General features: G+C 39.9%; 1 protein-coding gene and 1 pseudogene across 4 annotated transcripts in view; one reads left to right on the forward strand and one right to left on the reverse strand.

Annotated features, from left to right (window-relative positions):
* KCNT2 (potassium sodium-activated channel subfamily T member 2) overlaps window positions 1-13977 on the forward strand; it is a 341069-nt gene that overhangs the window by 226555 nt on the left and 100537 nt on the right. For all 4 annotated transcript variants that reach the window (XM_061633982.1, XM_061633985.1, XM_061633981.1 and 1 more), the window contains 2 exons: window positions 6089-6197; window positions 8791-8940. In XM_061633982.1, coding sequence (XP_061489966.1) covers window positions 6089-6197; window positions 8791-8940 — 259 coding nt within the window. The remainder of the gene's footprint in view (window positions 1-6088; window positions 6198-8790; window positions 8941-13977) is intronic.
* Window positions 401-519, reverse strand: LOC133388154 (5S ribosomal RNA; annotated as a pseudogene).

The raw sequence follows: 13977 nt of genomic DNA on the forward strand, positions 1-13977 counted from the left end.
CTCTGGGCTTTGATTGAAGTGTCGGCTCCTGAAAGGCTCTAGAGTACAGACCACTGGTGAGATAATTTGTAGAATAAAAGAAGGGGCATTTGCTAACATCCCTCAGCCACCTCAAAAGTAAGGTAAGCACATCAACAATTCTGCACCCCAACCATGAGAATTTTATTGGAAATTTATCTCCCCTTTGATGATTTTTTGAATGCAATTTCTGTTCTTAATAGCTGGTGGAGACTGGTAAAAAAAACTGGCAGAAATTTTCAGCATAGCACTTGAGTTGTTGTTGTTATATGCCTTCAAGTCAATTACTACTTATGGCGACCTTATGAATCTTTTTTGGATATATTCATAGGGTTTTCATGGTAAGAGGTATTCAGAGGTGGTTTACCATTGCCTTCTTCTAAGCTTACGGCACCCAGTATTCCCAGGCAGTCTCCCATCCAAGTACTAACGAGGCCTGACCCTGCTTAGCTTCTGAGGTCAGACAAGATTGGGCATGTTCAGTGTAGTATGGCCATAGGCACTTGATTTTTTAGGAGTCATGATAATGGTTGTCCAGTGTAGAGAATGGGGCAAACATTCAGGATCATGAATTGTTTAAGGATGGCTTAAGAAAATTCACATTTTTTTTATTTAAATGACTGATTGTAAAAACAGTGCTTAGTGCAGCTTGCATGATGTTAAGGCTGCAGTTCTATGCACACTTCTCTGACAGTAAGTCTTACTGAGCATGATGGGACTTAACTTCCAAGTAAAACTGCGTAGGATTGTGTGGCGTGCTGTAGCAATGATGGTTCATACTTATTGCTAAGCCAAACTATGGCATAGTGGAAACACACAAAATTACAGCCGCCTTGCTCCTCTTCAAGCCTACCTCCTCCTGCTGCGCTGCTGTGAGCTAAGCCATGGTTTGGCTTAGTGTGTTTTCCAAACTTAGGTTCATGGCTTTTCTCACTCCAGACAAACCATGAGCTGTAATCCAAGGTTTGTGCTAAGGTTTACAGCTTGTGGTTTGTTTGGAGAGAGTCAAAATGCGAGCCCGGGTTTGGACAACATGCTAAGCCAAACCATGACTCAGCTCCTAGCAGTGCAGCAGCAGGGGAACTAGGGAAGGAGCACAGCAACTGCAGTCTCCTCTCTAAGCCGTGGTTTGGTTTTGTCTTCCATGTGAACCAGCTCAATAACAAGCATATTAAAACAAGACAGGTCACAGCTGTTAAATGTCCCTTGGGTATTTAAAGTTAGAGATTTCCCTGTTTTATACAATATGCAAGGTGTAATGGAGTTTCTAGTATATGCGTGCATTATATATTATTATCTTTTAGACAGAATTTGTAATCCAGTGATGACAGCATAATGTATGCAAAATAGAGAGCCCTGTATCTTCTTTTGGCTATGCACAGTTTTGAGATAAAATACTTTGCAGTCCATGAATGAGAAAAAGAAATCTAGCTCAGAAGCCCAACAGTGACTGGATTAGGTTTTCCTCTCAAATTGAGATGTGGATTAAGTTTGTGGAAATCAATATTTCTGGGAATGTGAAAATGAGATAACCCTACTAAGCGAAGTGATACTTCCAAAAAGCAATTTAGGGATAAAAATTGGGAGATTGTTCTGAAAGTAGAAAAGGGGGGTGGGGGAATCAAAGCTATTACTAGTTATGCCAACAACTTTTAAAACTACTTTTTATTGTGTTATACAGAGAAAAGATTAGACCCAAGGAATTGTGCTGGCTGTAGAATGAGGTTATTTCAGTAAGAAGTGATGGTTGCATTTTTTTAGGCAAAAAAGTCAGTATAGCTTCAGTCCATAAATCAGTTAAGCAATCATATTTGCATTTACACAGTTGACTTGTTTGAGGCAAGGCATCACTGTCATAGTTACTGTGCAAAACCTCAGTACAATGATATTGGGAGTAATCCCATTTCTTCAGTGTGAGTATGGACCACTTTACATTAATATTTTCTTCAGAGTGTGCCTAACATGGTTAACTGCCCAGGTCACAAATGAGACAGAAATGAATGTTGCTGGATTTGTAGACTTTTGAGGGGCTGGGATACATGCTATGGACACCAGCGTGATTGGCATCTCTGTGATTTGTTCACTGCCACCATTAACACCTTAATATTTACAACATCTTACCATGTGATTTAAGGTGGGATTCATTCAAGAGCCCTCATGCATTGAGATTATATGTGAGAGGGGCATGCTAAATAGCCTTAACCACTGCCTTGTCTTTGGTAGGTGTGTGGAGGAACACTACATGTATATATAGTATTTTTTTGTGTGTAGAGCTTCTCCCCTTGAGGATGATCTTTTATATGGAGAAGCTCTATGTGCCTACATATTCTTATAGATCTGGACGTCATCTTTGGTTCTCCTCCAAACATGATTTCACTAGATGCTGTGCCTCTGCTTGCTCCTCTCACCAATCCCTGCCGCTCCCACCATGGTAACTCCTAGAGCTTCCCCTTCCCACCCCATGGTGCTTAGCTCTCTTTTCACCTTTCCAACTCCATTTCTGAAGCCACTAATCTCATTTATCCTGTAGGCTCACACTGTACCCCTGTCTTCATCTTCACCCCCATGTCCATGCCTTCTCCCCCTCCTTTCCTAAAACCTCCCTTGCACACAGATCACCCACATGGTAGCCTCTGCCTCTTCCCACACATTCTAACTACTTTTCATCTCCTGCCCAGTTATGGAGCCACCACTGTTATTCAGCCCATTTTGTACCCATGTTCATCTTTCCCCGATTCTCATGCCTCTTACTCCCTCCTTTTTTGCAGTCTCCCTTGCCCCATCACCCCTTTTCTTCCCTCCTCCTCCCGCATTTTCTCAACTTCCCCTTGCACACAGACCACCCCCATTTCCATGCCTCCTCCCCCTCCTATTCTGCAGCCCCCTTTACACACACACCCCAATTGAAACAATGGGAGAGGTCTGAGTAAAGCATGGGTGGAGAAACATGAGAGAGGCAAAGTGTTGGTTTTGAACAACAGGAGATGTTTGAATACAGCAAGAAGGAAGTTGGGAAAGGCTCTGTTGTGCCAGTGTTAACTATTTGGTGTTACCTTCTGTGTTGTATCCATCTCTGCTATTGCTCCCTGTTAAAACTTTTTTTTAAAAACAACTCTCCATATCTTTCTTCCCAATCTATTCAGACCTCTCCTGCTGCTTTCATCTGCCACTTTCCCCCTCTTACTGTCCCTCCCTGTCCTCACTGCTTTGCTAGGGCAGGAGAGGATCTCAGTATTGTTAGAATACAGCATCTGCCTCTCTGTTAGAATTGCTTGTTAATTTTTTTTTTAATAATGTTTTTAACCCTTTTTTAAAGATGTTGTTAAAGCGTTTTTGGGGCACACACTTTTTTACTTTTTCAAATAAAATCATTGGAACCTTTTTATCTGCATTTCCTTCCTACGGCATCCTGGGTTCCCCCCCTCCTTTCTCCATTCAAAGCTTTTTTTAAAAAATGTTTTTTTAATGTTTTTAACATTGTTTTGTTTTAATGTATTTTAAGGTCTGTTTTTATGATGTTTTAAAGTGTTTTTAGCGCTTCTGTTTGCCACCCTGGGCTGCTGCTGGGAGGAAGGGCAGGATATAAATCAAATAATAAGTAAATAAATAAATAAATATAGATAGGTAAATAGACATAGTGTGGAGGCCACAGCCCTGCTCTCCTCCTCCCTCTCCATATTTCCATGGTGATGAGGCCTCCCCCTCCAGTGTGATGACATTCTTAGGCAAAATTCACTAATAGGCAAAAGACCTTGCGGTTTAAGAACGTACCTATAGCCCACAGATATTTCTATCAAACTTTAAAAAGCAGGAAAATTGTGCAGCTATAGTGAATGCACCAGGGGAGCAGGAGACCTGACCTCCTCTCTGAGATATTGGACTGCCCTACAAATTTGTCAAAATGCAAACACCATTTGGGTTGGTCTTTCACAGTCCAATCCACTTTCTGTGTAGCTTGGAAGATTTTGGTAACATGTGCCTCTGAGCATGGTGCATGGGGGGTATTTTCAATTTACCATTGCGGAATGTGAAAAATCCACGCTGGCTATAGTATACAGGAAGTGGATAACTCTTTTGTGAGTGATTTGTATAATGCTGCCCTGGGCTCCTTCTGGAAGGCTGGGATATAAATGAAATAAATAAATAAAGCTGGTCAAAAGCAAGCTTTCTGAGGGGAAAATCTTTTTTCCCCTCAGGAAAAAAAAAATTACCCTCAGATTTTATCTGCTGAAAAACTTAGATGGACTTCTACAGATCAAAGAGCCAGGGTTAAAATAACATCTACCTTTCCTGCCTCACACAACTAATTCGGCTAAGGGCTTCTTGCTGTTAATTTAGTCATCTAATTCCAGAGATGTACATTCATCTTCTATAGACCAACATAAGCAAAAAAAGATAAGTGCCTGCTCCCTTTGAAATCTTTGCTGAAATCTAAATTTTAACAGAGGGGAAGACAACAAAAGGTGGAGGAGGGGGAAAGTAAGAAACAGTGGTAATGAGCCAGGGAGGGGGATTGCAAGAGTAATGAAATGTCTCATGACCAAATGCTCTATAGAGTCCTGTGGAAATCATCTTCTCTGCATGCGGGCTAATCCTGCAATGTGAGCGGACCATGTTCTTAATGTATTTTTCTATCTAGAAATTAGTTTCCTTCTATTACCATTTCAAAGATATATTTATGTAGCAGACATATACATGGATGAGTCTAATCTTTTGTTTTGCCTCATTTTGTCTTTAATTATAGAACTGAATCAAGGAGCTGATTTTAAATTTCTTTTTCTCAGCTGTGCTTCCACATTTTTATGAATTGGAAATGTTATATCATAGCCATCAACTTGGGTACATGGATATACTTTCCTCCCAGGCATTTTAGCATGTGTTTTTTATTTTTATTTTTTTAAAAAAATTAAATTGTTTTTAAATTGTTTTTTGTGTTTTAAAATTTGTATATTTGTTTCTATTGTTTTTAATTGCTGTAAACCACCCAGAGAGCTTCGGCTATGGGGCGGTATATAAATGTAATTAAATAAATAAATAAATATATGCTGTATAACTAGCCTACAAGTAACTTAGGCTAAATGTTATTTTTTTAAAAGGGCACTTTCAAATATCAGCTTTCTCTAGCAGTTGCAGTGCTTCTGCTGGTCTGTGTCTTCAACAAACTGAGGTGGGAATGAAGTTGCATTTGGCAAAGAAGTAAGCTATAGTACTATATTTTTACACAATGCCAATAAACAAGATTGAGACCAGAGAAGGACAGGAACGCATTGGGCAATAATAAAATATTTTGGGTACTTTTCCCTTTGGTTTATTCCTCCATTAGCAGTTACGGCTGCCTGATTTATGGACCATATGCAGCATGTCATGAGCATACCTTTACATTTACATCTTTCATGTATATGATCACTTGTTTTGTTTAGAATTTATATACTGTCATTCAATATAACTTCCATTGTGGTTTGCAAGGTAAAACAAAATGTCATACCAAACTAACACAAAAAAAATGAAAAAGAGTTGTGGATGAAAGCAGCAGGTCTAAAGGCATGTGTGGTCACCACCTTGCTGAAGCTAAGCAGGTCTGAGTCTGGTCATTACCTGGATGGGTGACCATCTGGGAATCATATGTTGAGTACCATGCTGAAAGGCGGGTTATAAATGTAAGAGGGGAAAATATTAAAACTATACCACAATTATTAAAAGATCTGGGGAAATGTTTAAAAATGTAATTGCTTGATACTGAAAAGACACCAGGAATGTCATCAGGTGAGCTTCCCTAAGGAGAGCATTCTCTAAATATGGCCCCACCATCGTAGAGCCCCTTTATCCAGTTGCCACCCTGTACAAAAGCCAAATGCAAGATGTAATATCAACGTTACAGAATATGACTATTTCTCACCATTTTTATTTTCCTTACAAATGAAATTGAGGAAATACATTTTATGATACCTTGGTTCAAATTGGATAGGACCTCTGCAGACCACATAAAATTACTTCAGGGGCCAAATCCACCCTGTGTGTTGCCAGCTGTTCGTCCATGTCTTACATAAAAGTATTTTGTTTTTTATTGCAGATCATGTTGTATGTGAAGAGGAATTCAAATATGCAATGTTAGCTTTAAACTGTATTTGCCCAGCTACATCTACACTCATCACCTTGTTAGTTCACACCTCAAGAGGGCAGTAAGTATAAAATGGTTTAAAAAACCCAAATTCTGCTGTTGCAGATACATACTAGAATGAGCGTGTGGGAAGTGTATGTCAGTTATAATTGTGTTTTTTTGGTCCTGAAGAATTATGAGCAACCTATTCAGATGACCTACTGTTTTCCTCTGTTTTTTGAACTACATGTAAATATAATTCACTACACTGTCATATTAGCAGAACAATCTGGGTTTCCAAATGGATTACTACTTCAGTGGGAGAAGCTGGTTTATTGATCGCATATATCCTTCCATGAGTTAAGGTGTTTGTTAAGCCTTGTCTGGGACATGACTGCTTTAGGGATAGCTTTCCCCTTTGTGTTTCTCCCCATCCTCTGGAGATATTGCCTTCCACTTTTCTCGTTATATTATGGAAAGTTCTGCCTGTGGAGCCCCAGCTTAATTGCTGTGTTTGAGATGATTTTCAGAGGGTGGCAGCTGAAGACAGAAAGATCAAACCTCCTTGCACACAGTGACACTCCCCATCCCCCATCGTGTGGCAATCAGGTTTCAACAAAAAGATACAATTCATGTGTATGGGAGCTTTCTTTCCAATGCCTAATTGCCACATGAGGGGGGAGGTGGTCCAGTGGTAAGAGGAGGGGAGAAAGTGGGGAAGAGAGAGTGACAGAAAGAAAAAAAGTGGTCCGCTGCCAGCTCTAGCCTCCTCACCTTTGTTTTTGGCACTGCCCACTGCAGATTCCAGCTCAGCCCAACCTGGTATATTGTCCCTGAGAGATTTTCCTTCATGAGAATGTGGCCTTCAACACACTCTCTCTCCCCCCCCCTTGCCCACAAGAGCTTTTAAAAGCTGCATGACAGGAGAGGATTTTAACAGCTGCAGCTTTCCCCATCATACAGTTAGGGTGATGGGAAAGTTGTCCGTGAGAGAAGTAGCTTTAAAAAGGCAAATGAACCTGCCAGAAGAACGGTGGAGACGCTATATGGAAGAATTCCTGTAAAATATATTTCTGGCTACTAAGGTGTGAGTGCCCGTGTTGAGTTGAGTACTGGGTCTCATTAAGAAAATTAAAAAGTTACAAGGGAGGAATAGGGTAGCTATTGCCAAGTATGAATCAAACACTGGCATTTACTCTCAGGAGGTTTTTAGCCTTTTGTGTGGCAATTGAGTATACCCCAAGGTGGACAAACCACCACAGCGAATCTAGGCTGGCAAATGTCAAGATATTAATGCTGCCCATTTTGTTGCCACCTGTTAAGAAAAGCAAAGGGGAAAACAGGACTGCCTGCCAGCCGAGAACACTGAAGGGAAAGGGGGGGAGGGGGAAGTGGCTTCATTAGCATTAATGTGCTCAACCAAGCATATACATAATTCTGAGGTCATGAAAATATAGCAGTTTTCTTGAGTAAATAAGTATTAGCATAAGATAGAAAAAATGTTTTGCCATTTTTAAAGCTGTTTAATATTAATTCTATATCACAGACTGTTTTTCTACCATTTACAGGCCACATCCACACCAGATATTTATTCTACTTTAAACAAAGAATCCTGGGAAGTGTAGTTTTTGAAGGGTGCTGAGAGTTGTTAGGAGATGCCCTATTCCTCTAACAGGGCTCCAATGGCCAGAGTGGTTTAACAGTCAGACCCCCTTCCCAGAGAATTCTGTGGATTGTAGTTCTGTGAGGGGAATAGGGCGTCTCCCAGCAACTCTCACCACCCTTCACAAACTATACTTCCCAGGATCCTTTGGGGGAAGCCATGACTGTTTAAAGTGGAACACATGTCCGGTGTAGACATAGCCAAAATGCTCCTCCCCTGGTAGACTTACACAATAGGATGTTTCTATGATAGTGCAAAATGTTACAGTATGAAAAGGTTAAGTATAATGGGTGGTATCCAACATAGGGCTAAGTCATGGTCCCATCGGCACAAGGATTTCTGCTTGTACAATGGGACTAACCTCTCCTTCTTCTGCACACCTCCTCAATATCCAGAGTGGGGGGGGAGGTTTGGGGGGGAGTCCTGTTGCACAAATAGAAATGCTTGTGCTGACGGGGTGCATCAGTTGAATACCACTCTATTCATTTAAGATATTTGAATACTGCTTTCAGGCGCACCTCACAAAATGCTTTAAATAAAGCTGTTAAAACAATAATAATCAGTTAAAATTACAGAATAAAATGGTAGAGATGAGCTATCGTGGGGGGGGAGCTTTTTGAAAGCTAGATCTCTACTCCCTCAAGGCAAGATGGTGCTTAAGTAGCCTTGTGACAGCTGAAGGAGGAAAGGGCTACCTCAGATAGAATACCAAGAAGTAGATGGTATGCAGCTTTCTCGGTTGTTCTGCTTTCTCTCTTTTTTCTCCCCTCAGGGCAAGATGGAGAGAATATAAAATGGCTTGTAACAGAGTGGGAATTCCACCTCAATACATTCCATGCATAATTCTGTATTCTAGATAGACACAGCCTGGGAGGGAATTCTTGGCACTCTTGCAGGTTGTTGTCATCATCGTGTGATGAACAAGGATGGAGAAGAGGCTCCATTCATGTCATGCATCTGCCATCCATCTGCATAGTGAAACACTGATTATTTCTTTCTATTTGTGTTTCAGGGAGGGCCAGCAATCACCAGAACAGTGGCAGAAAATGTACGGCAGATGCTCTGGTAATGAAGTGTATCACATTATCCTGGAGGAGAGTGTGTTTTTTGCTGAATATGAGGGAAAGAGTTTCACATATGCATCTTTCCATGCACACAAAAGGTATGTTTCATTTCTAACAGTGGCATTTAATATGACTTCCTTTCAGAAACTCTTTCTTTAGTACTCTGGAGTGCACAGAGCTGTTTGGCCTGTTGTAAGAAACCTCTACACTACAGTTGATGGGCTGCTGGATTTCATTTCAGTGTAGACTACAGAAACAGTCTTAGATATTTTGGAGTCCTAGGCTGTTAAAATTGCACCCTTTTCCCTGATCAGATACTAGGACCCTGGATCCTTACTCATTGCACTCCTAAAGAAGACTGCAAAGTGCAGCCTCTCATTTGGAAGCCTTTTGTCTGTTTCCAGGTGCTTGGGGGCAGGTTGCGGTTGTCCAGGGCCAAACTAGATGAGGTGACAGCCTCAGAGAGGCTATTTCATTGGGAAAATGGTGCCCTTCCTGAGTGCCATGGTCCTGATCTCAGCTGCCCCACATATTGGCTGATATTGGTCAAACTTTGAAGAGACAAAAATTTAAAGAGTGCTGCATGTCATTACAAGCAAATAAAAGTGGCAAACCACAAAGATGTGAAAGACTTTAATATGATACACATGCTGCAGCTGCTTCTGCTGCTGTTGTCTCCCAATGTGTTTTGAGCATCAATACTTTTTTTCAGAGGGTATAACTCAATGTTCTTTCTTAGTGAGTTAGGAAGATTTGCTTACATCTTAGTGGTGTAAGTTCTTGTTTCAAGAATTGCTTCCTTGGAGTTCTGATAAGGTGTGGAAAAGTGTGGTAAAATTCTCATCACAGCTTGGCAAAAACCTGGGTAAATGGGGCCGGGGAAACACAGGTCTTCCAGGTCTCTCTATCTGGCTGTTGTGACTCTCTCCAGGCCACACTCGTGACTAATTCATACCCTCCTTGAGTGTTTTTGCTTAGCTAGAATGTGTCCTTGAACTCTCATAATGTCTCTAGGTTGCCTGGATGGGGGAGGGGTGCATGTATAGAACTATGCTACACAAAGGTTGTATTGCCCACTTTTTCCTCTGGCCTTGCTCACCACTGGCCTCTGGCCTCTGGAAGGTTGCCCAGATGAGAGTGTGGCCTTTGATCTGAAACAGATCCCTCCCCTGTGCTGTATAATATACATACTTAGGTGAATGCTTTAGAACCATTTAGAACCATTTTTATTTTAGAATATAAAGCTCAGAAATGCAAGAAATATGAAAGTGATGCTTCAAAACATTAGAGTTGAAGTTATTTTCTGTTTACCTATTTTCTGCTGTTTATAAATAGATTTTAAGAACACTCTGCGGTGCGAAAAGTACCTGAAAATAGGTCTCCATTCAGCAGTAATGGTTCAATTTTAATATGATGAATATCTTGAAGCAGAGCTTGATTCTTCTAATATCGTATAAGCAGAAGGGAATTAGAGTCTGATTTGCGAAATTAGTTGGCAAAACATGAAAGAAGCCTAGAACCTTTTTTCCTGTTATATCTCTTGAGATGCCATTGTAACACAGGAGCTGTGTTTGATCACAAACATATTTTGGGGGAAATTAATTCTATATACAACACAGGGCTCAAAAATATTCTGATTATTTGTCAATGTCTGTGACATCTTCAGTATATAAAAGTCATGAGTATGAGAACATGATTACAATAGTATCCTAGGATCTGTAATTGGCATTATTTATCTTTTGGGACACCCTATATTTATCCCAATTCAAGATGTTAGTTTTCACCTCTAGTGTCCTAAATATACTGAATCCAACATCCTTGAGGGGGTGTCTGTGACAACACTCTTTCACACTTTTATTTTGTTTTTGTTTCTCAATGACCCATAAAACATATTTGTGTATTGCCTATACATCTTTTCTTTCTGGAGTTAAGGTTTCTGTATCTTTCTTTAATGCTTTATTTGCACTATTCCAGCTGTGTATCCCTCAACAAATGTGATTCCATTTGCCAAAAAAAGGGGATTTGGAGATGGCTCATGAATGATTTTGATATCAACAATAAGCCAGGTTTAAAGAAAATGGAAAATGGAAAAATAATAATAATTGAACAAAAATAAAATTGGGGCTCATCTACACTTGAGTTTAATGTGGATCGGAAGCTGCTTGTGTCTCTACTTTTTTTGTGGTACCCACATAACATCCTCCTCATTCAAGTGACAGACCACACTTTCCCCCCGCTAAATTCAGGTTTTCCCAATCCATGGAAAATCCAATAAGGGAAGAAAGCCCAATATAAAATATTATGTTACCCAGCTGTGGTCACTTCCCCCCCCCCCATGTGTTCTGATGTTTTTCTGGATGCTACCTGTCACACACACCCATTTCCATTCTGTTTCCTTAAGTCCAAAAGAAAAGATGATGCCTGTTTTTCTCTGCAAATTGTTGCTGAAGGCAGGGTTACACTATTTATTTTATTTTTAAAGCAGCTCTTTCATGCAGAACTCTTTTTGCATAAAACAGCTGTGTTAAAAAATAAAAATTGTGCTTTCGTGTACAGGAGGCAGGAAACAAAAAGGAGGAAAGGAAATGGCAACCTTTCATGTGAGCAATTCCAAATCCTTCCCTGGCTTCAAGGGACACACAATTTTTATTTATTTATTTTTGACTGCTCTTTTGTGCAAATCTGGTAGATCAAAAAACTTCAAAAGTAAAAATTTCAAAATTAAAAGATGAACATGCACAAGTAAAAAAATATTTGCATATATGTCCATAATGAACCTCAGTTTTCATGAACTTATGGTGGGCGGGGAAGTACTAATTGATGGAAGGGCTCAACAACACACGGCAAATATACATACTATCAAGCACCGCCTGCAAGTATAAACAGAAGACATCAAGAAAGAGTGAACCATGTAGGCATTAACACTTTAGTGTGGACACAGCCTAAGCCCAATAATGATGAAAGAGATATTAGGCAGGCGCCATCTCTGTTATCTTTTCGGCGCCTTTTGAAGACTTTCCTCTTTCAACAAGCCTTTTAGGTTGAGACCTATCCCAGTCTGTGTCTGTGTTAGAATTGCTTAAAATGTTTTTTAATAATTTTAACCCTTTTTTAAAGTTGTTTTTTTAATGTTTTTAACGCTGTTTTGTTTTTTAAAATCTGTTTTTATGATGTTTTAGAGTGTTTTTAGTGCTTTGTTTGCCACCCTGGGCTCCTGCTGGGAGGAAGGGAGGGATACAAATTAAATAAATAATAATAATATGGAATAATCAGGAGTAAGACCTTTGTCCAGACCAGTTCCAAAAATCTTTGTACTTAAAAAAAAAAGTAGAAATTTTGTGTACCATTTCCAGTGCTTTTATTTTCTGCACAAAGTGTGACACATCATGTTTTGCAAAATACACAGCACCTTCTCCATGCTAATACCAGTTTACTACGTCAGAATTGCAACAGGGCTGAGACATTTTCTGGACCAATAAGAATCTTTACATGGTGAAGGAGTGGGCATGACGTCCTCTTCTTTACCACACATCTAAGGTCATGTATGATATGGGCTCTCCATGTGGATGCCCAATTTGAAGTATTTTCCCCATTTAAAATTTAAAGAAATAAAAAAAGAGAAGGATGAAGGATTAAATGAATTGGACATTCATGAAGGATCTTGCATCACGTGTTGCACTTCTAATGTCCAAAATGCCTCATGGTAATGTCCTTTTATCATAAGCTGGTTCTCATATGTCCTTAAGAGCACACTCAGTCATTAATCGATTTCTAATTGTAAGGAATTATGGAGAGGGATCTCTAATGGCTGTACCATGATTATAAAGTTTCTTCCCTTGAATGTTTTGCAAAGCCAGTGTATATTCTGGAAGCAGTATAAACCTTATAGCTCTTGAGCTAAATTTTGTGAATGGACTTAAGCATCTAGGGCAGGGGGTGACTTTTTTTTGGCCCTGTGGGCATATTTGCAAACTGGAGAAACTGTTATGGGGACAACACACGCACTACAACCAAGCACACAGTGCATCCTATTCTATTGGCTACAACAGACTGTTTCTTTCAAGTACAATTTCAGAGTGGGGCAGGGACTCTGAGGGCACCATGGAAATTATATATATGACTTCCGGGAAGGGTGACTTAGCCTGTGCCTGCTTTTGAGACGGGCTCCTGCCTCAAAAGAAGCTTATTCAGATATATCAGTCAGATTTTTTTTTTTTTTTGACTGATTAAACTTCTCCCGGGTAGGGAGAAACGAAGAGATTAACCTCAAAGCCTATTTTTGTTGGGACGACCAGATCTCATTAATTTATGGGACGAGGTCCAGCCGACGAAGGTGGGACGGATTTTCAACAACAAGCTCTATCTGATAAAGCGAACGTTCATCTTATCTTCTAAGAGAGAACGCACTAACAGGCAAGCACCCTTCTTTCTATATTTTTCTTTTACTTGACTTAAATTGTTGCTGTTTAAAAGAGATTTGCCAGATTGATCGGTTTTTGACATCTCACTGGGGAGCCATAACTTCTCTCTGCTACTCACTAATTAATAGCTTATCTCTGTTTTTGTTGCAAAAAGCTGTCCTGGATTTGCATTCTAAAGATATACACAGAAGAGGGATTTCTATTCCAGATTTTTATTTTGAAGAATATTATATTGTCTGAGACTACTCTCTTTTTGGTCTATTTTATTTTGACGAATCTGTTTCCTGACGACCGCCATTAATTGTTTCGATCCTGGGAACTGCATTTTGTTTACTTAAGCATGGAGAGATAAGGCTGTCTGCTCTGTTTATACTGTGATGTCACCAAGTTTGGAGTATTAACCCAATTGTTGCTGAAATAAGAAGTGGTTTTCCTATATTTTTCTTTTAAAATGGCAATTAAGAAAGTGGCTGAGAAGCTGGAAATAACTATGTTTCAGAAAATAATGGATGAGATTGAGATAACGAAACAAAACCTGCGACAGGGTTGTAAGGAGCTGAAAATTGAATTGAGTAAAATGAAGCAGGAGATTAAAGATATAGGGGTCCCTGTGAGAGAGGTGACCCTGGAAGGGGTCCCTGTGAGAGAGGAGACCCCGGAGATTGGAACAAACGTGGAACAGGAAAAAGATTTGGAGTCTATGGACTTTAGAAA

The sequence above is a fragment of the Rhineura floridana genome, chromosome 6 (assembly GCF_030035675.1).
Source record: "Rhineura floridana isolate rRhiFlo1 chromosome 6, rRhiFlo1.hap2, whole genome shotgun sequence".
Taxonomy (NCBI): Eukaryota; Metazoa; Chordata; class Lepidosauria; order Squamata; family Rhineuridae; genus Rhineura; species Rhineura floridana.